Source organism: Rattus norvegicus, chromosome 10 (genome assembly GCF_036323735.1).
Source record: "Rattus norvegicus strain BN/NHsdMcwi chromosome 10, GRCr8, whole genome shotgun sequence".
In the NCBI taxonomy this organism is placed as follows: Eukaryota; Metazoa; Chordata; class Mammalia; order Rodentia; family Muridae; genus Rattus; species Rattus norvegicus.
The window spans coordinates 106,058,592-106,082,332 of record NC_086028.1 but is presented as its reverse complement, the minus strand read 5'-3'; the positions used below and the strand labels follow the sequence as shown (position 1 = coordinate 106,082,332).

Below are 23,741 nucleotides of genomic sequence, written 5' to 3'. Positions count from 1 at the left end.
CTGGTCAGTGTTGGGCTTTCTTTGGGTCTGCAGCCTTCTGACCAGGCCACATATGGTCCAGGTCCCTCCCTCTGAGTCTTCTTGGTCGCTTGACTTGCTGTCAATCCTCTGCTTACCCAAAAGAGATATAGTCTCACCGTGTAATCCTTGGCCGGTTTGGAACTTGCTACAAGGACCAAGCCAGCTTTCAACTCAAGGGGGCTCATCTGCCTCTGCGTCCTGAGCGCTGAGGTCATGGGTGTACGGTGCCGTGTCTATCAGAACTGTTTCTTATTATTCTTGGCAAAGCTGTCTGGCACAAGTTTTTTGTTGAACAAATCCATTCAGCCCTCGCCAAGGGAGTGTTCACAGTATGGAGCAGTAGTGTTTGGGGCTCTTCCCCTTTCCCTGTTTTGTGGACTTTACCTTGGCTGTATGAACTGGTTCAGCCTGGACAGGGGACTAACATTCATACCCGACTAACAAGTCCAGCCCTAGGATCAAAAAAGTACTATGACTGGGGGTGGGGTTGGGTGTTATCTCTAAGCCTAAGGCCACCCAAACCCATTCTAGCCAGTCTTCCCTCAGCCCACACAGGAATGACCATGTGACACACACACACACACACACACACAAGGCAGGTACAGTCACGAGCACCTGTACAATAGTCATATATTTATTCTTAAGCAAGTTATCAATAAAAAATTTAATAGTAAAATGCCTTTACATAGAGTTTGCTGTTCATAAAACCTTTGTTTTTTTTTTTTTTGTCTTGTTTTGTATTTAGTGTTTACATTGGAAAAAAAAAAATCCAACCAGCCTCTTAGTTTACACATTTACAAGAATCGTGCTTTTTTTTTTTTTTTTTTTTTTTTTTTACCACGTTAGCCACAGTTGGGGAGGAAGGGTCACGCTATTCGAATGTACACACAGAAAGGAAGGAACAGGGTGGGGGTGGGCTAAAGATGAAGACAGACACAGAGGACAGCTCAGCAGAGGGGACACGGAGAAGGCGGCACACAGAACAAAGAGCATTTCTACTTGCTCCGGGGCTCCTGGTACTGGGGATCCGAGCAGCCTTTCTAGTGCCAGCCCTGGCTCTGGATTCTTAAGTCACCGCCTTCCTGATTGGTTCCCTAGCTGTGAGCAGGACCGTGGTGGTCATCTCTTCCAACGACCACCAGGAATGAAATATTGCACTCATGTGGAGAACAGAAACCCTCAGGGTGGCGGGACAGCCAGGAACGGGCACCCTTGGTTATCCTGTGGGTCACCAAGAGTGACCCTCTGAGCAACTAGTGAGAAAGATAGAGCCCCTGGGTTCGGGACAGACTCCTGGTGGGCCTGAGCAAAAGAAGAGAGGCTGAGGGTTCCCAGTTATGGCTGGGCACCCATCAACACTCCTTACTTCCTGGGAAGCCTTGGCCCAGTGGGACAATGGGGACCATGTGTGCCACAAGGCGTTTTTGATTTTGAGGACAAAGGCTTTTGGTCCATGGGTCTAGCCTGCTCTTTCCCTCATGGGAGAAGTGAGGAGCGCTGGGCTCTCCTGGTGCTTGGGGCCAGGATGTGTGTACAAGAGGCCAGAAGGGACCCTTGTTGTATACTCCGTGCATGAACCTGCCATGCCGTCTGCCCTGCTGAGTGGCTATAAAAAAGGTCCAGAAACTGTCTGGGTGTGGGGTGGGCAGAGGGGCCCCAGGATCAGGGTCTGGGTTGAGAAAAGGGAACCAGATGGGCCTTTCCCCCTTGGGTGAGCAGCACCTGCCTTTCTACTGTTCTGACTCCAGAACCTCTGGTTCAGTCTCATCACTAACCACACTCGATGTTATCCAGAGGTGGTGGGGCCCCAGGGAAAGTGTCTGGTGGGGAAAGGGGGGGTGCGTTGTAGTGGTGAGAAGTTACTCATGCAGAACTGTGGACCAGCCCCAGGCGGGCCCCAAATTCTGGCCCAGGCAGGGACCTGGACTAGCTGCACCATTGTGGAAGCCCTGCAGCTCTTGGGGGGAAAATAAGGAAGGGGCTGAGAGCTGGTGGGGACGGAGGGGGGCTGGGGGCTGGCTACACCCTGCTTGAGTGAGACCAGGCTTCTCTCCCTGCATCAAACTGGCCATGGGGACGGAAACCAGAAACGACTTGGAATACTCAGGAACGAAAAAGTCTAAAACATCCATTTCTCTTATTGATACTTCAAAATATTTGTTCACTTGTTTTGTTTTAAACGGAGGTAAGAGATACGTGGCCGCCGCCACACTCCTGGGCTGCAGAGTGGGGCAGGCCGGTGTCGGCCTGCAGGCTGATCCTGGTTTTCATCTTGTGGTTGGAACCCCTGTCCTTCCAAGGGGACCGCCATCACTGCCCCCACCCCAATACTTTCATGGATGGGACGTATTGAAAGGAAATAAACCGGAGTGTAATTTCCTTCACACAGTTGGCCCCCAAAAGACTGGAGGGTATGACTGGGTCTCATGTGACCATCCCATGGCCTTTGGCCTCGCCCCCATTCCAGCAGCCTTTGCAGTCACAGATGCCCCTGTTGGAATTCAACTAGGCTGAGAACAGTGCATTTCCAAAGAAAACCCCAGGACAAAACCCCTACGCACTCACACACGCACTCACGCAGACGCACGCACAGACGCACACCCTTGTCACGCATCCACCCTTGTTGCAAAGATGGGGAAAATCCTTTTCCACTTTTTCCCCCATAAACTTCCCCACAGAAATACAATATTTACATAGAGAAATAAATTAGACAACACACCTGATTTCTGCTTTCCCTGGTGGGAGACAGTCGGAGGTACTAGGGAAATATGGCTTGGATTCTAATCTCTCGAGAACTGCGGTACAGTGGCAGAGCAGCCTGTCCCGTGGGACGGGCCTGGCTCTCCCCCTGGAGCAGCTAGGATGGGACTCGGGGGTCCATCCTAGGAGCTCTCGCCAGAGAACTTCAAGGAGAAGCCTGATCCCGCCTTGGGGGATGTGGGGGGTTGCATATTTGCTCAGACCAGCTCCTGGCTGGCTGACCTCTTGGCTGTAGCCATGGACGAGGGTGGGCAAGGCAGAGGCAGCTCAGCACAGGACGGGCACGCCGTCGGCTGTCACCAGGCGCCCAGTAGTAGGATCATAGGTGCCTGCCAAGTAGTAGAGGTCCTGCTGGTCCTGGTACTTGCGGCCCCGCATCATCTGTTCATACTGCTCCCGGCCCACCACTTGGCACTTGTGCGAGATGGTCTGCACATCATTCTCATCTTCGTGACAGGACTGGTATAGTGCATTCTGCCGGTTGAGGGAACAGTGTTGGGACCCGCCTCGGCCGGAACACCCCACACCCGGGAAGAGTCTGGTGCTTGGGAAGGGTTTCTAGGACAAAGTGATGCTGGCTGCTAAGACAGTGCCCACTCTCCCACAGCCCCGGCCCACACCTCACCTTCCCGTCACTCTGCCGTTTCCCCAGCTTGGTCTCCTCAGGGTGGTAGAACCATTTGACCTTCACCACCATGTTGCTGCCCCATGACTCCCACAAGCTCTCGATGCGGCCGATGTAGGGCAGGTTGGGCCGTCCGGCCGAAAGGAAGACTGCGCAGTCCCCAATGCGCAGCGTCTCCTTGCCTCGGACGATGGCCTTGTAGAACAGCTTCCTGGCTTTCCCCTTCATGCCTCGTCTCTGCAGGGCAGACCAGCAGATACCGAAGGGTGAGGAGGGACCCAGGAAGTTTAAGAAAAGGTAGTGGCCAGGGAGACTGAGAGCACGCAGAGGGGACAGGTGGTGCGTCTCCGCATGTGTTGGGGGGGGGCAGAAAATGGGCATAAGTGTCACCCCTGCCAGATTCCCTGAGGTGGGCTCCGCTCAGATTCTCTCTGCGCACTGGCCACGACAGAAGTACTGCAGCAGAGTCCAAAAGCAGAGAGACCCATATGAGATGCTCACTGCAGTTTGGTTTACAAGAGAGAGAGAGAGAGAGAGAGAGAGAGAGAGAGAGAGAGAGAGAGAGAGAGTGTGTGTGTGTGTGTGTGTGTGTGTGTGTATAACAAAAACCATAACCCAGAATCCCAGCATTCAGAAGATAGAAGCAGGTGGATCTCTGTGAGTTCGAGGCCAGCTTGGTCTACACAGCAAGACCCTGTCACAACCAAACACCGAGAAGCCATCACAAACGAACCGCAAGCCCCATCAATAAGCATGGGTCCCCTGCAGGTCGGGCAGCAGTAAAGTTTCCTCTGGCAGCCTAGCCAAGGGACTGAGCAGCATGAAAATCTAGCACAATACACACTCTCTCAGTGTGCGGGTCCCCCGTGTGACCGCACAGGCAGGACAACGCTCTTAACTTGTCATTCACAGTACTGGCTACTAGGTTACTGGTGGGTTTCTGTTGTTGCTTGTAGGGGTTTCCAAACGGTTTGAGAGTAAGAAAATAAAAATCAAAAATCAAAACTCAACCAAACAAACGAAGAAAAAACAGCATTCAGGAGACAGACAGAGGAAGATGGATCTGAGTTCGAGGCTAGCCTGGTCTACAGAGCAAATTCCAGGACAGCTGGGGCTATGTAGAGAAACCCTATGGGGAGTGGGGGTGGGGCGCACTTAACCAACAGAAACCAAACCAACGACAAAAACTATGTGTATGTGCAAGTCCTCCCCGCCCCCGCCCCCGGTTGCTAGAGTTAGGGCAACTGTCCCTATGTGGGTGCTGGGAGACAGGCCACCTACCTGTGTGGGGTTTCCCGACCACTTCCAGAGCTGCCGGGCGGGCAGGAAGGCTGAGATCTTTGGCCGGTTTTCTACGGAGGGCAGCCGTTGCCTCCGAGAAAGCTCTTTGGCTTTGGAGAAGCTCAGGGCCTCCTTACGCTTGAACTTGGATTTGCTAACACCGGGGCCGGCACCTGCACCTGCACCAGTCACCCCAGCCCTGGACAGGAAGCAGCGCTGGGCGTGGGCGTGGGCGTGGGGGCTGCTACCCTTAGAGCGCAGGGCTTCGGGTGGGGCCAGGAGAGCGGGTACGGGACGGGTGAGACAGGTCTGCAGCAGCAAGGTGGGGTCCTCGTCATCTGAGCTGTAAGATGAGTCCTCATTGTCTGAGGAACAGAGGCTGGAAGTGGACACGGAGCCTGAGGAAGAGGACGTGGACGAGCCGGAGGACGACGACGACATGGATAGGCGGGTGAGGAATCGGGAGGGAACACCGGTGGCTAGCCCCGGCCCATCCTCATCCTCATCGGAGTAGGAGCTGGGACAGTCACTATCACAGGGCAGTGGGTACTTTCGCAGAGCCAGTCCCATATGTAGCGGATGCACAGGTGCCCGCCCCTTCTTGTCCTTGCCAATGAGGGCTGGGTGTGTGTAACTGGGGCTGGCCAGAGGTCGCCCCAGCTTGGGTCCAAAGTCCTTGTCGCTCATGAGCAGGGCCTTGCAGTTTTTGTTCTTGGGAGAGGTCACACCCTCATGGTCCAGCTTAACCAGAAACTCGCTGCCTGCCCGCCGCCTCCCGGCCTTTTCTACTTCAGCCCGCTCAGCCTTCTTGGCCCGAAGCAGCTTGTGGGCTCCTCCGGGAAGGCCTGCCCCAGCCCCTCCAAGGAAGGGTGTGTAGGAACTGGCCAGGCTGCTGAAGGAGTCAGCTCGGAAGCTGTTCCCAAACACAGGGGCAGCCATGCTATGCATGGGAAACAGGGTGTCCCGGGCCCGCAGCTTCTTGGTGCTTCCGTTGAGCTGGAAGAGGTTCTGCAGTACCCCTGGCCCTTTGCCACCTGCTGCTGCCGCAGCCACGGCTTTCCGCTTGGTCTGAGCCACTGCTGACCAGCTCAGCAGGGGGCTGCCTCTGCGGCCTAGGAAGTGGTCTGAGGCCCCCGTGGGGGACTTGGCACCTGAGGTTAGGAGGTCGACTTTGCCTGGGGGGGAAGCCAGGTAGGGTCAGCTGTACCTGCTGGGCCCACCCAGCTGTCTCCACTTACCCCTCCCTGACCCCAGCAGGCCCCATGCGCCTCCCGGTGACCACACCCCCAGGGGCCCTCCCTTCCCAACGCTCAACAGCTCTGCAAATACCGGCTTTGTCTTTGCAGCCAGATTTCTTCCCAGGGGTCTTAGAAGTTTCAGGGCCATCCTGCACTTTAGGGGACAGGCTGGGAGTAGGGGCTTCGCTGGGTGGGTGGCTCTCACTGGCTGCTTTTTTGGTCCTCCGGCAGCTGCTGGACACCAACAGGGCTGGCGAGGGCTCTGTACCTGTGGAGTGGACAGAAGGGGGCTCACTACGGGCCGGGCCGTTGGTAAGCGGCTACCACCCTTTTTTTTTTTCTCTTTTTTTTTTTTTCCGGAGCTGAACCCAGGGCCTTGCGCTCGCTAGGCAAGTGCTCTACCGCTGAGCTAAATCCCCAACCCCGGCTACCACCCTTTGTGGAATACTGGGAACATCTCCAGATTTGGCAAGGCCCAAGTCGGAGGGGCTTCTGGGAGCTGTTACAGGCAGGGGGAGCCCCAACTCTTAGGTTAGCTATCTCTGGGGTGCTCACACTGGATCTTGAAGTCCGGAGGCAGCAGCCTGATGTTAGAGACAGCTATGTGGCCCGTGTCTCCGTCATCGAACTCCACCACCACAGAGTCCAGGTCTTCTTCATCGCTAGAAGCACCTGCAATGGGGCATATCCTACGTATGTGGCCAGCACAGCTCACCAGAAGGCAGGGGAGGGCAGGAAGGCAACAGGGGTGCTGAGCAGGGTGCCCCTGCAACCTTACTATGCTGGCAGCCCTGACAAACCAACACTGCTCCCCTTGGCTACCTGGTATCACAGCCACGGGTCCCACATACAAGCAGATACATGCCCTAGCCTCCCTACACACATACACTGGGGCAAAGAATCCTGTACAATTCCTCCAAGGAGTGTCTGATAGACTATTGCCCATCCGCCCCATTCATCTGCAGACCTATAGTTTTCCCACCCCGAGGGCCCTACATGTCCCGTTTTGTCTAGGTGTACACTGGGATTCTAGGTCCTTTTCTTGCTGGGCCTGCTGTGATTAGCTGGACATTACCCTCCCCCTCCCCTCTTCCCCCTCTGAGTCCCTCTTGGCTGTTGGTGTTTCCCTCCCCCCTCCCCCTTCTTCCTCACCCCCTTATCCCCCCTCTCTGACTTCCTCATGGCTGCTGGTGAACTGGTCTCACTTAGAGGAGACCCAAATGTGTCTTCCTCCAACCTCCAGGAGCAGCTGGATCATGTGGGTGAGAACTCTAAAGGTCACAGAGGGTCCTCGCCCCCAGTCCTGGCCTTGGTCATGCTTACCTCGAACCACATTGCCTGGGTATAGGCACCGAGACTTCTGACTCCAGTAGGCACAGACCCGGGTGCCAGGTGGGAGGTACCGACTGGACTGTGGCCGGACATCAAGAACCTGCAGGGAGCCGCAGAGCGATAGCCTATGAACAGTTGGGTCTGGCCACTGGGTTCAGTGTAGGGCTAGGCCAAGGTGCTCCCGGTGGTGGGGAAACCCACTAGGCTTGCTTACCCAGGCATGGGTCATGCTTACCGCCTCCTGCAGCAGCTGCTCCAGTGAGTAGATACGCTGCCGGTTGCCTCTCTCTCCCTCAATGACGATGCTGTAGCTGAGGGCATTGTAGGGGTGGGTGAGGCTCCCTGCCCAACACGTCACAGCCAGCATGCATCCCTCCCTCCCACCTGGGCCGGGGCCTCACATATCGGGGGGTTGCAGAGTCCTGACACTGCCTGCATACAGCAGACTGTCCTCCTTTGGAATCAACACAGGCAGTCCATCCTGTAGGTCTTCCTTGTGGATGGTGCAGGATCGCGCTGCAAGAGAGGACATCAGTGCTGGGCCCTGGACCCACCCACTCACCATTCCCTCCCCGGGCAGCTGCTGTCTCTTCCTTACCCAGGGCAGCACTCTGCTCTTCGCTGAGCTGGACACCGGCTTCCTCCTCTTCCTCTTCCTCATCTGAGAAGCTGCTGTCGTCGTCGTCGTCAAACTCAAAGTCATCTTCCACAGCAAAGCTCTCCAGCAGCCGGCTCACCGCTCGGCCCTGGCCCTGGGTGGATCACAGGGGTCAGGGGAGGAGGCTGGGAGGGGCTGGGCCCCCCACTAGGCCCTGGCCTGGGGGTACTGCTACCTGCTTGCTGACAGCCTCTCTGTTCACCTTCGTCAGCTTCCTGCTCTTTCCCAGAATGGCCTTGGCATTGCGGGCTGACAGGGCGATGGATAAGGCCCCGTTCTTCCGCTGGGAAGACAGAGAACAGCAGTGAGGACCGGAATGGCTTCCCCTGCCAGTGTGCGCTGCGACTCAGGGTTCAGAGTTAGGGTTAGGTGTGGGGAAGGAGTGGAGGATGCCTCACTCTCCTTGGGCTACCCACTCTAAGGTCTACCTGACCGGTAGCCTACCCTCAGGACTGGCTGCAACATGGCGCTCTTGCGCGTGGCTCTCTTGAGGCGCTCACTGGCAAGTTTGCTGCCCTCCTCTCGGCAGGCAAAGGTCCGGGTGGGGTTAAAAAGGGAATCCCTGCTTGTGGCGTTCCCAGGCTCCGCACGGAGGCCGGTTTTTGCCTTGCCCTTGGCTTTCTTCTTGCCCGGTGCACCTGGGGGCCTCCGCCCCGGCGCCCGCTCCAGCTTGGGGCCCACCTTGGTCTTCACCGTCCGTCTCTTGATCTTAACCTCGCCTTCGGGGCTGGACAGGCGGCAGGCCCCTGTGGAAGGGAGGGGAGCGGTCATTGGGACCCTGGTTATATAGACCCTTGTTCCCACTCTGCTCTGGTCTCTCAGTTACCTAGCAAGCCCTGCCTCTCCTTTTTCTTCTTGGCCTTCTGGTTGGCTTCCATCTTGACCACGGAGGAAGGTGAAGGTCCCAGCACTGCCCCTGGGTGCAAAACCAGCCCGGGCTCCCTGGGAGCGGCCTCTGTCTCCAGGAGTGCCTGGCAGTCCTCACTGTCATAGCCGCTGCCTGGGGGACAGCAGAGAGGACTTGGTGACCGGTGTTGGACCTGGCTAGAGTATGGCCAATGAAGACACTGTCATCTTCTGGGCTGCTCAGAGGTGAGGTACTAAGCTGTACCCTAAAAGTGTTTGGCAGCGGGTGGGGTACCAGGGTTTTCTCTCTTGCAGCCCCACCTTCTGGAACTGAGCTTCTCCCTGGGGAGTCTCTCCCTCTTTCTGTATCCTCTGGCCCAGCTGGCCCCTTGCTTCCTACCCCAAAGCAGTATTTCCTCTCTTCCTCTCTCAGCCTCAGGCCTTGGGGGAGGGGCAGGGAGGGAGGAAGTATCTATTTTTCCAGGCTGTCTCTGGGCTTGTTTGCTGGGGAAGGAAGAGATACCCCACCAACCTGCCGGATGCTGCAGGCCAGAGGTGGGGAGAGCTATTTTTAACATACTTTCCAGGGTTTGTCCAGGGTTTCTTTCTGCCCTGAGAAGGGAGGGACTGAGTTCTGGCCTGGGGACAAAGGTTCCTTCCCAATCTTTCACAAAACCTTGTCCCTGGATCTGTCCGTTTCAGACTTCACTTGGATCTGGTGGTTGTGACCCCTGTGCACCCACCCGTCCTTCAGCCCCCCGGTGACCAAGGCCCAGGCTCCAGTCACACCACCAACTTGCCTGCCTCGTGGGCCACAGCCACTGCTGGTTGGGTTTGGAATTTGGGCATCTCCCTGCCACTGTCCCCATTGGGGTGTGGATGCCGTGCCGCCCCTGACACCTTGACACTCTTGGCTCTAGAGAGCTTCTTCCGGATGCGCCCACCTGGGGCGGCCTCTTTGCGCTGGAAGGCACTGAGGCTGGCTGGCAGCCCCTTGCTCTTGACCTTTGGCTTCAACTGGGCCACCTTGTGGGCCATTGAGGATGACAACTCGGCTGGGCCACAGCTCTTCTTGCACCGCACCTTCTCCTGTGAATGGAAGTGTCAACCACAGATGCGGTCCCCTCCTCAGCCTCGGCCCCCTGCCTCAGCCCAGGGCCTGTAGGTTTCCCCTGTCATGGTGGGACCCAGAAAACAGCACCGCTGGGGACATCTGGCCTTGGCTGCTTACTGGAGGAAACACCGAACCTGTCTACTTAGCACCCCCTCCACCCACATATAAACTTTATATGATAGAATGGGTGGGGGCCCAGGAGCCAGAAGGTTCTGTTTATCACGGGTACATTTGCTGTTTGCTTTTGTGAAATGGAAAGGCTAAAAAGAAGAGTTCCCTAGGCAGAATGACTTGCTGGTGCCTACGGCGCACAGAGATGGGAGGAGGGTCGCAAGTTCAAGGACAGCCTGATCCACAGAGCAAGTTCTAGACAGTCAGGGAGCATGGAGGCTGAAACCACCACCAACAAACCATGCCAAAAAAATCAAGCGAGCAAAAATAAAACCAGCCTTCTGATGTGGGAGGGGACAGACTAGGTAACAACAGGTACTGGAGAGAGAGAGAGAGAGAGAGAGAGAGAGAGAGAGAGTGAGTGTGTGTGTGTGTGTGTGTGTGTGTGTGTGTGTGTGTGTGTGGTGTGATGCACGCATCAGAGAATTAGCCACACTGGGAAATCTATGTCCTTTGTGCCAGAGGCAACAGCCCCTGGTCACTACACCCGCAAATCTGTGGCATCATTTCCTTTAACCAAGGTACCCAAAGCTCACCAAACCCTCGCTAGTTCACCGGGGTTTAATACCCGGTACCATCCCCAACATCTCATGTACGGTGCCCACCTGAGGTGAGGGCGGAGGCCTGGAGACTCACCGAGGAAGCTGTCTGTAGGCCAGTGTAAGGACTCTTTTCCAGTTTGCTTCGCTTCCGTGGGGGCTCATCCCCTCGTAGCTCGGCACACAGCAGACTTAGGCTGGCACGAACAGCCCTAGGGGAAGGCAGTAGTTGATATGGCAGCAGGGCCTGGGCTCAGGACCCCTCGCAGCCACTATGGTGTGTCCTGAGGGGCAGACCTCATGCAGGACACGGCCTCCTGCCTCACCTAAGAGCAGACCCTGGGGGTGTCAGATCAAGACTGACCCAGTCAGTCCCTTCTGCCTGCTGACTACCAGCCCTGGTGGCCCCTGGGGCCCTCGAATTCTGACTTATCCGGCTTCAACATTCCCATGTTCTATAGTGAGCTAGCTCATCTAGGCTGGTAACCGGGTCAGAGGTCATTATGGTCAAGCAGCTAGTGGGGAAACAGCACGAGGGATCCTGCCTGATCCCCCCACCTCTACTCTCAGGCCCTGTGAACAGACGTGTCTCCTGAGCACCCCAGTGTATTCAATGTGTGATTTCATTTCCTTCCTAGAATTCCCTCCCGCACTGCCTGTTTGCCCATGGCTAGCCAGGGGCTGGGGTTTGGCCTCCCACCTGTGAACCCTTCAGCCCTCAGAGAGAGAGAAGGAAACGGGGCTGCTCGTGAAAAGGAGTGGCAGGCGGGGACCAAGGGCCTGGCCCTGCCCTGAACTCATACAGCCAGACACTCTCCACCTTCCTGTCCAACAAGGAGGCTGGATCTCTGAAGTCAGGGAAGGCCAGGCAGGAAGCCCCTGCAGCTCTGGGGGGGCCTCCTTGACCCCAGCTTCCTGCCACCTTTCCTGGCCTCCCACTTCCTGCATGGAAGAGACCCAGCCCTCAGGCCCAAGGCCTACTGCCCTCACTGGATTCTGGGACTTAGCTTAAAAATTGGACAGGAGCTGGAGCTGAGGAGGTCAGGAGACCCACTCTTTGGAAAGAAGAGGGCTGTGGCCGTGGATCCTTCCCTACCCTAAGACTTCTGGGTTCTCTGGGTCATAGTTGACTTGGCTACAGGGCTGGGCTTACTTGCTGGGTTCTAGGATAGAGTCCAGCATGGGCAACGTGGTCGGAGCCGGCCAGGGCCAGACAGCGAGGTTTGGGGAGTCTATCACTGCCATCCAGCAGGTTTTCCAATGCCCTCTGCCGGACCCCAACTTCCAACAGCACCATCCTGCTCAGCAGCCCAAGGGCTTCAGACAGGTTCTCAAAGGACCCCCTAGGCTCCCTGCTGGGTGACACCTGGGTAGGGCAACAGGCCATCTTGGCGAGGCCCCCAGCCATATGGTGAACCTTCTCCGTTGCCTGTAGCCCACACAAACTCCCCCCACCCCATAACCTTCTCTGCGTTTGCTAATGTTTTGTGACATAAAGCCCTGAGATTAATTTTTTGCCTCTGTCTTAATTGAAGGAACCGTTTAGTGCCGATTTAACTATTATTACCAAATCATCAGGATTGATGCTGTGCACATGCACGCGCGCCAATCCTGTTTGGAGGAGGTCGGAGGATTTATGCAAATGGGCCTGCCGGGAGAGGCAATTTGTAGCCGAGAAGGACAATTATACCCGGCCCGGGAGTGTGCCAACGACTGCGCCGGGCGGGTAATGGATAATAACATCGCGCGGCAGCCGTGAGCAGCAGCGCAGCGTGACCAACGACTTTATACAGTGCAGATAAAGAGCCTTTTACGCAACGCCGCCCCGCACTCGAGGGGCCAGGGCTGGCCGGTGGCTCCGGTGGGATGATGCCACAACCTTAGCCACGGCCAGGTTCCCAGAGTTGATGTGGCCAAGCCTAGGCTGTGGCTTCCCAGGAGGGGGCGCTGATAATGGTGGCCTGCACGCAGTAGGATGTCTGGATTGGGTCATGCCAGTCCCCAACAGGGAGGTCTCTTTCTGCTGGACATTTGTCACAGCCTCAGGTTTTGGTAGGGGACACACTAGGCCTTGGGACATGGTGTGCATTTCCTAAAGCCAGAGAGGAACCGTGGCCCTCCATGGTGCCCAGGCCCTGACCCACAGATCTGTCTCCAGACTCCAGACTCACTTGGCTTTCTTGCTATCACTTCTGGCAAGCTGGCCCCCGGGACGCAGAGCGGGCAGCGAGCTTGAGTGTTTGCGCTTTCTTGGCCGGCCAGGTCCACGTCTCGCAGGGCTCCGAGAGCTCTCCTCCCTCCTGGGGGCCGCAGAAAGGATGTTAAGAAACCCCGAATCCTCCACCCCCAATGCCTATTGGAGGGCATCGCCCTGCAGAGGAATGTTGGGGGCAGTAGTGCTCTCAGAGTGTAATGGACGTCAGGTGGAAGTCAGGCTCAACTAGGCTCCTGCTGCCCAAAATCTGTAGCTCTAAGTAGGAGGCACTGTTTCCTGCTCTACCCAGGGATCTTAACTGCCTTGTGCACATTGGTCGGGAAGCCATGGTCCCTCATGCAACTGGGCAGGTTTCTCCTGCTCCTGCAGCAGGTCCGGCTATCCCCTGGGTTCCTAGTCCTGCTCAGTCACACTCATAGCTGCTTTACTCACCACCGCCCTTGCCCTGCCACCTTGTGCTGCCCTCTGCTGAATGACCACATCTTCCACCCAACTCAGGCTTCACCCCTCTCCTTGGCTGCAAGATCCAGTGAAGATCCCAGACTCCAGGCTCCTCCAGCACATTTCCCGCCCACAAGGTGGCACAGGGCCCAGTCACTGCCCCACAGTGCCTCCCCATAAGGCTGAGCTGGTAGGGACCGAGGATGCTACCCCTGCCCAAGCGTCATACTCATGGTCGTGCCTGCGCTGCAGGCGAGCCAGCTCCCGCTGCTTCTCCTTGTAGCGCCTCTGCAGTTCTGCCAGCTGCATACGCATCTCCACTTCCTGTGTGTCCAGCCGATCGATGGCAGCCTTCAGGGGACATACCTGTGTGCAAGAGTCCCGTAAGCCTCAGCGTGGCGTGGCGGGGACGCAGCCCAGGCATGCAGAGGTCTTCTCATCTGTAAGCGGCCGGGTGGTGTTCTCACTTACAGGCTTGGTTTTAGGGGCCCAGGTGTCCTTGCGCTGTAGGATCTGCATCCTAGGGGTGAGCCTGGGGCCTCTGTCTGGGTCAGCAGCCGGGGCCTGCAGTGAAGCGACTGAGTTGTCCAGGCTAGCAGCCTCCACTAGGGACCAGGCTGTGGCCAGTGTGGCCAGGTGCTGCAGGTTGAAGGCCAGCACATCCTCATCCTCTGCTGGAGGGAGAGGTACGGTCATTCGCTGCCCCCTCCCAAGAGGCTTTGAAGTCAGTCCCCTTACCAGCACCAGCACAGACCCAGCTTCAGGCTGTGAGAACCAAGGGAGGAGTCAAGCCAAAGGGAATGGCCTGCCTGCCAGGATACAGCTGGGGACATCCACCCTGGGCCACAGCGCAGGGCAAGTGCGTCATGCAGGCCTGTCACAGTTTCTAGAAGCCTGCAAGTGTGCGCCCGCTCTTTCGGACACTGGGGATTGAGCGGACGAAGGATGCTGAGGCCATGAACCAAGTACAAAATTAGGCAGGCCAATGCTTCCCAAATCCTAGGACCATGCACTGAGGTGTGCTTTAGAAACCAATTTACAGTTACAAGCAGCTGCCCACGACCCTACAGTCCGTCCACCCTCCCACCAGCATGGGTAATATCTAGGAATCAGGGTTAGAGAACCACAGAAGGAAAACCTGGATGGGGCAGCAAGGGTTGGCTCAACACTGGGCCAAAGCTCAGGCCAGCCGAGGGCAGTAGCATGGATTCAGGGAAGAGGCATGAAAGACAGTGGACAGCTGCGTCGATCCCGCAAAGGCATCTAAGAAGGATCAGTGGAGCCCAGTGGGGTCTGAGCGGAAGTTGTGGTATCCTCTTAGAAACCCTGGAGCAGCAGTACCCCACCCTCCAACCCTGTGGCAATGGGGCATTCTATCACTCTGGTCACAGACTGACACCATTCTCCACTGGAAGGAAACGGGGCTCCTCAAAGACAACTGGAGCCAAGGACTGCACGAGGACTCTGGAAAGCGGCTCCAGAAGTGACAGGGACATATGGAAAGTAGGTCCCCAGGGATGGCTCAAGAGTTTCACTATCAAAACCCAAGCAATTCGGTCATCTGAGTAGTGACAGCAGTGGACCACTGTAGCTGGAAAGACTCCGAACGTAGGAAGGGCAACAAGGTCAGGATAACAACGCAGGGTGGGGTATGCAGCTCTGCAGTGCTTCTGCACCCACGTTTCGAACTACCGAGGGGCAGGCAAGAGGGGCTGTGAACCATCCACACCAGGGAGCACAGGTGACCGATGACAGCTGATAGGTGCCTTGGAGGACCTACCAAAAACGCACTGCCTGAATCTCGACAGGAGGAAAAAGCAGTGAAGCCCAGCTCTAGGTACCTCAGAGTAAATGGTGTTTACCTGTGTCAGGTACATGAAGTAATGGGGGTTCCCAACACAGGGCAAAGCCTAAGGAACAGTCTCCCCAAAGGTTGCTTCTGAGATGCCCAGAGGGACAGCTGGCAAATGCTCAAACTTCTGGGCACATTTTTTTTTCTCAACAAGATCTCTACCCAGGAGACCTTCCAACCTAGAGACAGGTTTGGGCCCCAAGCAATGGGAGGGCAGAAGTCTGGCTTTCTCCTTAGTAAGAAGGCAGACTTTTTACCATCGGGGAGGGCCCGCTGTGAACCTAGGTCAGATGTGAGCCCTTCCTTTTGCTGCTGGTGCCCTTGAGGCCTGCACTTGGCACCGACGGCTCTGCCAGGCTTGGGCCGCCCAAGGGTCTCCCTTTCATTCTGGTGCTGGCAGTTGGCTCTGTACTGTGCCCATTTGTCTCTTCTCGGATGGTTTGGTGGAAGAACTGATCTGGCTGATTTCAGCCACAGCAGCTAGTAAGGCGACTACTGTTCCAGCAGTGGCTTAGATCAGCCACTGTGGGGCTGGGAAGAGGGTAGGGTACGGTAAGCAAGGCGTGGGCTGTCAGCTACAACACCCACACTAGGTTATACAATGCCCTCCCCGACCCCCAACACACACACTCGATGAATGGGCTCCGGTCTTGCCAACATTCCCAGGCACTGTGGCTTGTGCGCACATAGTGCCCGGCACCCGACTGGTGGCCCGTGAGTCCCCTTCATGCTAGTGCATGACCTTTATACAGGAGGTCTGGCCACTTGGCCTTGATCACGAGGCCTCAGCAGGGATCCAGCCAGGGTTCCTGGGTCTCTCCCCCTCTACAGAGCCCAGCAGAAGATCCTCCACAGTCTGTACTTTCTGACACTGCCTATCTGCTTCCCTCATCACTCTTGCTCAAGAGCGATGCTAGGCTACCCTGAAGCCCCCAGCTGAGGACGAGGGGCCTGGGAGCTTTGTGCATCTAGGCTGAGCCTGAAGACTTTAGTTTCTTCTGTAAATACTCTCTGCTGCACAATGGCTGGCTGAGGTGCTCAACGAGGGGCTTCCTCTGCAGCCACAAGGGATGGGGCTGTTTGTCTGGACAGTGAGGAGGGGGCCTTCGAGTGCAGGGGCATCTGGGGAGCCGTGTGGGGTCTTCCTGATGAGTAGAGACTGCTTGGGTTTCAGGTCTCAACCTATTACACTTATCTTAGGGTCTTTAGGTGGTTGGCTGGGTGAGCTCAGGAACTCTTGTTCCCGAAGCTAGCCTAAAGCAGACCTGCAGTTGCAGCCACGGCCTGCTGGGGGCTCTGAGAAGCCTCCGGAGGCTGGTGTGTGTGTGTGTGTGTGTGTGTGTGTGTGTGTGTGTGTGTGTGTGTGTGTGTGTGGTGTGTGAGAGTGTGTGTGTGTGTGTGTGTGTGTGGTATGGTGTGTGTGTGGGTATGTGGTGTGTGTGGTATGGTGTGTGTGTGTGTGGTACAGTGTGTGTGGTGTGTGGTATGGTGTGTGTGTGTGGGTATGTGGTGTGTGTGGTATGGTGTGTGTGGTACGGTGTGTGTGTGTGTGTGTGTGTGTAAGTGGTGTGCATGTGTGGTGTGTGTATATGTGGTGTGTGTGTGGTGTGTGAATGTGTGTGTGATCCCAGTCTGGTGTCTCTGCCCAGACACAGCAGTAGAATGGAGATCCCTGGCCTGTCTCTTGCTACCAGGCCCTCATCTAAGCCTCTGCCTTAGGCCTTAGGTCCTCTGCGAAGTGGAGACCGTCCAGAGGGATGCCCCATGGCTTGAATCTGCCACAGAGGAGTGATCCCGGCCCCAAAGGTCCTGTCCAGGATCAGGTGGCTCCTCCAGGCTGGAGCGAATCACTGATTCCATAAAGGAAGTCCTGTTGGGGCTTCCCTGGGGATCTTTTTGTTTCTTTAGGGACAGCTGCTCCAGGCCAGAGGTCACCATCTGTCTGACCCTGAGGGTCCAACTCTCAGGGTACCAGGGAAGGATACTGTAGCTGGGGCTCACCTTGCAGGGCCAGCTCACTCTTCTGCTGCTGGATCTCCAGGTCAGCCAGCTCACTGAGCAGGGCAATCCCATGAATCCCTGAGGTATGGGGCTGAGGGGCCGTGCCAAGGGGCACAGAGGCTGCTGGGGTCTGAGCATCCGGCAGGCTAATGTCAGGCAGGTCCCCTAGGTCCACAGTGGCGGCCACCAAGGCATCCAAGCCTGGCAGTGCTTTGGGTGGGTGGCTATGGTTGGGAGTCCCCCAGTCCACCTCCGAGTCCCCCCCATTCTCCTCCAGCTGGGTCTCCTCCTCCTGTAGCTGGGCCACATCAGGGGCCTTCTGTGGACCTTCATCCTTGTCCAGGGCAACTGGGCTCCCTGCTACCTGTTCCAGTGCTTGAGGGGTAGCCCCCAAAGAGGGCTGTGGTACCCCCTGATCCACAGTCCTCTCATTTTGCGTCCCTCCCTGAGTAGAATTAGTCTGGCCAGTAGCCTCAGTTCCCCCTCCCTCAAGGAGGTCTCCAAATTTCAGTGCTTGTAACCCCTCGAGTGGGCTGGGGTCTTCTGCCTTCCCTGGTGGGAGTCCTCCCTCAACAGGAGGGGGTAGGATGGCAAGGTCCTGGGTGGCATCCCTGGTCCTTGAGAGTAGTCCAGGTTCTTCTAAGTTCCTGGGGCTACAGGGGGGTGGCTCCCCAGGTAGGAACGTCCTTGTGGGCTCAGGCCGAGTCCCTGGGGTAGTGGTTTGCATAGTTTTGGGGTCTGGGAGGTCAGAAGAGTGCACGTCTGAAGGGAGGGAGAAGTCCACGCCAGTTGAGGGGTTCAATCTTGGAGGCAGGTCTGTAAAAGAAGGGGTACGCACCGCACGTGAGCAGCCAGCTGCCAGCAGCAGAGCAAGTGTGGCCGGCCCCGTTACAGGAGGGAGGAGGGAGGCTTCCTGGACTAAAGGACAGGAGACATGAGGATGAGGGCCAATAAAGAGACAGGTTTCAGAACCAGCACCGCTCCCGACCAGGAACCTGCAGAGATCCTCGGGTGGCTGGGGGGTACGGGAGGGACATCTGGTATGGCTGTCTGGAAAAGAGGGATTTTCAAAACCATGGCACTTGAATTGGGGTTTTTCTTGAACGAGAACAAGCTAGTAGCATGTGAGAGGCACTGGGCCCCATGATAGATAGATAGATAGGTAGGTAGGTAGGTAGGTAGGTAGGTAGACAGACAGACAGACTGACTGACTGACTGACTGACTGACTGACTGAAACACAAAGCCTCTGCTCCCTGATTCAGAAAACCACAGGGCTGGAGAGGTGGCTCAGCCGGTAAGAGCACTGAGTGCTCTTCCAGAGGTCCTGAGTTCAAATCTCAGCAAGCACATGGTGGCTCACAACCATCCATAATGGGATCAGATGCCCTCTTCTGGTGTGTCTGAGGACAGAAACTGTGCACCCACGTATATAATAAGATAAATAAAAATCTTAAAGAAGAAAACCCAGAGTGGCAGGCACAAGACCCCAATACAGCCGTCTCTCCTCTCCTCGGGCAGGTCAGATTATTCCTTTAGCCCCAGCTGGTGATGTCGTCCCTTCTCTCGTTAAAATCTGGGCTTACTAGCTGGGGACAGGTCCCAAGTCTGATGCCACCATCTGCGGCAGTTCAAGCACGCCACCACTTACACTGCCTGCTGGGTCGTGGAGGCGTGGGTCTGGTTATTTTGCTTCATCTACCCAGGGTAAAGGGGCCCATGGCTGTGTCATTACACTGACTTGTGGGTTAGGGTTAGGGACTGCCAAGAGGGAAGAGAAAGATCTTCATGACCCAGGGACGGGAATGCCTGGGTAGATGACGGACAGCCCTACGCACCCAGTAGGGGTAGGACTTGCTAGGCCAAAGAGACTCATTCCCTCACCTGGTTCCAGCGCGGTAAGGTCGGTTCCAGCCCGCTGGCCCTCCTCACTCTTGTCCTTGGTACTAGGCAACTTGGAGCCAGGCCCTGGGCTGCCAGTGGGGCAGATGGGTAAAGTGCAGGGGGCGCTGGGCCGAGGTGGTGGTGTGGGGCAACTAGCAGGGGTCTTTAGAGTGGGTGACTGGCAGCAGGGTGACAGCTTGACTAGGCCTGCGGTGGTGGATGAGGGGGTGCCCTTGGCCATGGGGGTTAAGGCAACTGGCTTGTGGGTGGACTTTGGGGCCTTCTCCCGGGCAGCTTCCTCCAGTTCCATGTGTCGATCCTCAGGCTTGCGCTGTTGGGGGTGTGGGGAAAGAGGCTCAGAAGGCCACACCTTGGTATCCCTGTGGCCCACTGCTTGGTGAGAGACATGCAGGGGTGTCCTGGGGCCATCTGCATGGGACCTTGGAGGAGCGGAATTGTCTTGGATCTCAGGTTGGTGTGGTTGATGGGGACATGGTACCTGGAACTGGGCAGCTCGCTGTAGCTCCAGGGCCTGTGTGGCCCGATGTTGCTGCTGCTGTTGCTGCTGCTGCTGTTGCTGCTGCTGCTGTTGCTGCTGCTGCTGCTGCTGTTGTTGTTGCTGTTGTTGCTGCTGCTGCTGTTGCTGCTGTTGGTGCTGCAGTGCATACAGTTCTTGCTGCCGAAGCAGCTGGGACCGAGAGTACACGGGGAGCTGGCCAGGGTGCTGCATGTGTGAGGCAGGGCCCCGGGCCCCATACATGGGAGGCCACAGTGAGGCCTGGTCCATAACTTCAGCTGCAGACAGGGCCAAAGAACTATCAGTTCCAGTGAGAGATGATGGGCCCACCTGGGTCAGTTCCCCTCTTACCCACCAGCCCACCAGCTCCATCTCCCTCCAGCCCTTCTCAGCCCATACCTACCCTTGTCCCCGGGAAAATAAGCTACAGTTCTCTCCTGGGTCCTGGTTAGTCCTATTTCTGCCTCCCCCAACCCCCATGCCAAGACTGCTGCTGCCCTCCTCAAATCCACTGTTAACGGCCCCACAGGCAGAGAGCCAGACTGGAGAGGGGTCCTTACCGAGTGTGTGAGGGGTGGTGTGGGGTGTGGGTTCGGAGGGCAAGATGACCAGCTGTGTGGCTGCGTCTTGGGGGAGGGGGAACACTGAGGGCATAGAGCCGGGCACAGAAGCTGGGAAGCCGGGGGGTAGGTTCTGGTGCAGGGCAGGGTGTCCGAGGCCTGAGGAACAGAAGTGTAGTGTTCAGGCCAGAGAGCCACTCTGGCTTTCCCACTCTATGGTGGCTCAGCCAGGACAGGGATAACCTCCAACCCCAAGCCAGCCTCCCAGACTGCTCTTGGGAACACTGACCATAGGAATGCCCCCCCATCCACAAGGAGGGACTTCGGGTGCGGGGCAGCCAGTGGGGGTGGGCGGGATGGGGGTGGGGGGCTGGGTCCCCGCCCAGCTGGCCGCCTTGCATCATGAGGTGGGGGGGCAGGTCTCCAGGGCAGCTGCTTGAAGGGTGGATCCGGGCAAATTCCACGAGGTCTTTGTTGTCTCTGTAAGATTATTAAGAGCCAGCTTGGCTCCTTCCCTTGCCCCGACCAACCCCAGCCCAACAGACTGTCAACCTGCAAGGGGAAACAGAGGTGGAAGGTTGCTAGGAGACCCCGGGCTCTGAGCCTCAGTTTCCAGCAGTAGTGCTGCTGGCAGAGGACCCTTTAGGAACGTTGGAATGCCGTACACACAACGGGCCGCTGCCTGATGTCATGGTCGTGACACTTCCCTTCCTCCCTCGAAGGCTCTGAGAGGGCAGACCCACCAGGACCCCCACTTGGCTCTTACTGTAACAGCAGCTCACGGCCAGGCAGCCCCAGGCGGTCCTCGCACGCCCGTGACCTTTCCTCTTCACTCTCCAGGTCCAGCGTGTGGGTGGCACGCGGTCCTCCAGCAGCTGACCAAGTAAAGATGACAGAGAAACCGGGCTGTGGTACAGTCAGAGAACCACTGACTCAAGCGTGCCGTGTGTTGGAGCTGAGGGACTAAGGCAGGGTCCCCTGGCCCTGGGGGCTATGGAGGATCTTCCAGGGAGGCCATGGGGTTCGCAGGAAGAATGGCTATGGACACCATCTCCCTTGCTTCCCCGACCAGGTCATACCTTTGAAGGTGGGGGCGGCCCTGCCCTGCCGCCCACTGTTGGTATTGTAGGCTGCATCCGGCCGGCTGACTGTGTCCTTCTGCCGGGCCAAGGCCACTGCGATGCCCACAGGTGGCTGCCGCACCTCCCCGTCTCCGTGTGTGGGGGCCTCGTGCTCCCTGCTTCGAGCGCAGTCGGGTCTTTCCACAGGGCCTGGGCCCTTAGTGGCTGGAAACTTGGCTTCCTGCTGGACACAGCTGGCTTTGAGGCCACCCAGGCCCACAAAGGGAGCCTTCTGGCCCACAACCAGGGCTTGGTTGCTGTACTTGAGCAGATTCTTCATGGCCGAGACCTCATCTTGTGGGGTGGGCAGCTCCTGGGACAGGAGGGCTGCCTGCTGGAGGCCACTCCCAAAAGGGTCAAGGTAGGCACTGCCCTTTCGTTCCTCGATGATGGCCATGGAGGTGTCGTGGCCTGTCTGAACGCCCCACGGAGGCATATGGTGCCCGCTGTAACCCAGAGAAGCCAGCTCCACGGACTTGCGCTTAGACTCAGCCCCGCTGCCTCCTGATTCTACTTCAGGAGCCACCAAGTGCTGCTGATGACGGATCCTGGCTACCTTCTGGCCCCCCGGAGGGCCAGCAGGGGCCTCTTTGTTGGCCACTTTGTCTAAAGTGCAGCAAGCCTGGGTGGTCTTTCCACCCAGTGGGTCTTGGTGATTGGACCGGGCACAGTCCTGTGACGTGGGTAACTCAAAGTAGCCACCTTTGTCCAGATTGCCTTTGGGAAGGCCAGGGAAGGGGGCCTCAGGGCCTGAACTGAGATACTCCAGGCCTTTCAGCCGGGGGTGGAGGGCCGCCTCAAAGCCCCCAGGTCGCCGTTCACCCTTGCTCTCGGCCTTTAGGTGGGCATAGGAGACTCCATAGGGTGCATGGTCAGGGGCCATGGCCGCGTCTAGGTGCCGGTCCTTGCCATCACCTGCCACGGCACAGGCCTCTGTTACTTGGAAAGAGTGGCTCTTGTCAGCCAGGTGTCCCACAGAAGGCACAAAGGTGGGCCCGCTGGCCTTTAGGTCCCGGGAGACTTTGTCCTGCAGGGGGCAGAGCCCATCTGGACCTGCATGGAGCTGCAGACAGGGGAAAGAGCCTGCTGGGCCCGTGCTGAGGGGCGGGGGTGGCCCGGTAGGCAGGCCGGAGGGCACTGTGTAGGACACAGCGTGATGTAGCATCTGCCGCCGCTCCAGGCACTCGCTGAAGGCTGGCCCAGGCTCCACGGGGCCTGACACCTCCTTGGCACAGCGTCCAGGTGCTGCCACGCCTGTTCCGGGCCTTCCCAGCATACCCCCTGCACAACTGGCCATCGAGGCCTTGCCCATGTCTCCATTGAGTACCTTGGTGTTGAGTAGGCAGGAAGTGAGGTGTTTGGGGCGGCCCTCACAGGACCCCCGGGGTGCGGGTCCCGTCTCCTTGCAGGGCCCCTCAGCAGGCATGGGTGGCACCAGCTTCTGTCGATCTTTACTGCTTTCTTCCTCCACCACTGGCCGCTCCCTGCCCTCTGCTACCTTACTAGCTTTCTCTTTGCCCAGCTCTTTCCCCATGAGGAAGCGGTCAAACTCCTTAGGACCCTTCTGCAGTGAGGCAGCCTCAATACGGTCCCGGCTGCAGGAGCCGATGGGGTGGGTGGGGGTGGCTCGGGGCACTCCGTGGAAGTTGTGGTTGGCAGGTAGGATTGCAGGCTGTGGGGGCAGGTTGCGCAGGTAGAAGTTATCTGTGAACCAGAAGTGCCAAGGTCAACAGGAAGCATGGGGCAGGGATGAGTCTCGACTAGTATCCCCAACCCAGGATTTTTGTCTTGTTTTTCAAATCAAAGAGGGGGCTGGAGAGATGGCTTAGTGGTTAAGAGCACCGTTCCAGGTTTGGCTCCTAGCAACCACACGGTGACTCACGACCATCTATAACTCTAGCTTCAGGAGAGCTGACGCCTTCTTCTGACCCCTGTGGGCTCCAGACACACACCTGGTGCATGTGTACACACGCAGGCAAAGCACTCGTGCACAGAACGTGAAATTTTAGAAATCTAAAAAGTATTTTAAAAAAAAATCACACACACATATATACAACGTAAATCAACCATCTTCGAGTGCTCAGTTAAGGGCACTGAGCGCATGAACTGTGTGGTCCCAGCGCCACCACCATCCACAGCTCTATAAAGTTCTGGCTGGAGAGATGGCTCAGTGGTTAAGAGCACCGACTGCTCTTCCAGAGGTCCTGAGTTCAAATCCCAGCAACCACGTAGTGGCTCACGACCATCTATAATGAGATCTGATGCCTTCTTCTGGTGTGTCTGAGGACAACTACAGTTTACAGTTTAGCCGTGTGCAGCCCAGAACAAAGGCTGGAGGTTAGCCAGGTGCATAGTGGCGGGGTGGACAGTGATCCCCATATCCTGTCTTTCTCCCACACCAGATGCTATGACTGTTGGGGTAAGAGTGAACCCAGGGTGTGTGAAGATGGGTGGTGTGGAAAAGCCATCTCTGGGACACTCTGAGGAGCACCCACAATGCAACGTCTTATCTGACATTTTAGGCTGATAGGGTTGGGGGAGTGGGGAGGGAGGACAATGCTCTCCGC

At 57.1% G+C, this 23,741-nt stretch overlaps 1 protein-coding gene and 1 long non-coding RNA gene across 6 annotated transcripts in view; one reads left to right on the top strand and one right to left on the bottom strand.

Moving 5' to 3' along the window:
• Positions 1 to 634: 634 nt before the first annotated feature.
• Positions 635 to 23,741, bottom strand: part of Bahcc1 (BAH domain and coiled-coil containing 1) — a 61,165-nt gene continuing 38,058 nt past the window's right edge. Inside the window, exons 5-28 of one of the 5 annotated variants that reach the window (XM_063270200.1) lie at positions 21,133 to 22,878; positions 20,820 to 20,928; positions 20,343 to 20,533; positions 20,054 to 20,212; positions 19,476 to 19,771; positions 18,977 to 19,307; positions 17,095 to 17,910; positions 13,713 to 13,915; positions 13,471 to 13,607; positions 12,757 to 12,885; positions 10,683 to 10,797; positions 9,558 to 9,850; positions 8,742 to 8,911; positions 8,360 to 8,661; positions 8,118 to 8,198; positions 7,856 to 8,009; positions 7,659 to 7,773; positions 7,493 to 7,568; positions 7,249 to 7,357; positions 6,481 to 6,597; positions 6,017 to 6,193; positions 4,688 to 5,862; positions 3,407 to 3,643; positions 635 to 3,255 (exon numbers count right to left, since the gene is read on the bottom strand). In XM_063270200.1, the coding sequence (XP_063126270.1) occupies positions 3,049 to 3,255; positions 3,407 to 3,643; positions 4,688 to 5,862; positions 6,017 to 6,193; positions 6,481 to 6,597; positions 7,249 to 7,357; positions 7,493 to 7,568; positions 7,659 to 7,773; positions 7,856 to 8,009; positions 8,118 to 8,198; positions 8,360 to 8,661; positions 8,742 to 8,911; positions 9,558 to 9,850; positions 10,683 to 10,797; positions 12,757 to 12,885; positions 13,471 to 13,607; positions 13,713 to 13,915; positions 17,095 to 17,910; positions 18,977 to 19,307; positions 19,476 to 19,771; positions 20,054 to 20,212; positions 20,343 to 20,533; positions 20,820 to 20,928; positions 21,133 to 22,878 (7,445 nt within the window). In that variant the 3' untranslated portion in view covers positions 635 to 3,048. Of the gene's footprint in view, positions 3,256 to 3,406; positions 3,644 to 4,687; positions 5,863 to 6,016; positions 6,194 to 6,480; positions 6,598 to 7,248; positions 7,358 to 7,492; positions 7,569 to 7,658; positions 7,774 to 7,855; positions 8,010 to 8,090; positions 8,199 to 8,359; positions 8,662 to 8,741; positions 8,912 to 9,557; positions 9,851 to 10,682; positions 10,798 to 12,756; positions 12,886 to 13,470; positions 13,608 to 13,712; positions 13,916 to 17,094; positions 17,911 to 18,976; positions 19,308 to 19,475; positions 19,772 to 20,053; positions 20,213 to 20,342; positions 20,534 to 20,819; positions 20,929 to 21,132; positions 22,879 to 23,741 lie in introns of all 5 variants that reach the window. The other 4 variants (XM_063270201.1, XM_063270199.1, XM_063270197.1 and 1 more) reach the window with 4 other exon arrangements.
• Positions 8,870 to 10,162, top strand: LOC120095309 (uncharacterized). The gene is made up of 2 exons (XR_005490802.1): positions 8,870 to 9,007; positions 9,464 to 10,162. It is a non-coding gene; the product is annotated as an uncharacterized LOC120095309 (long non-coding RNA).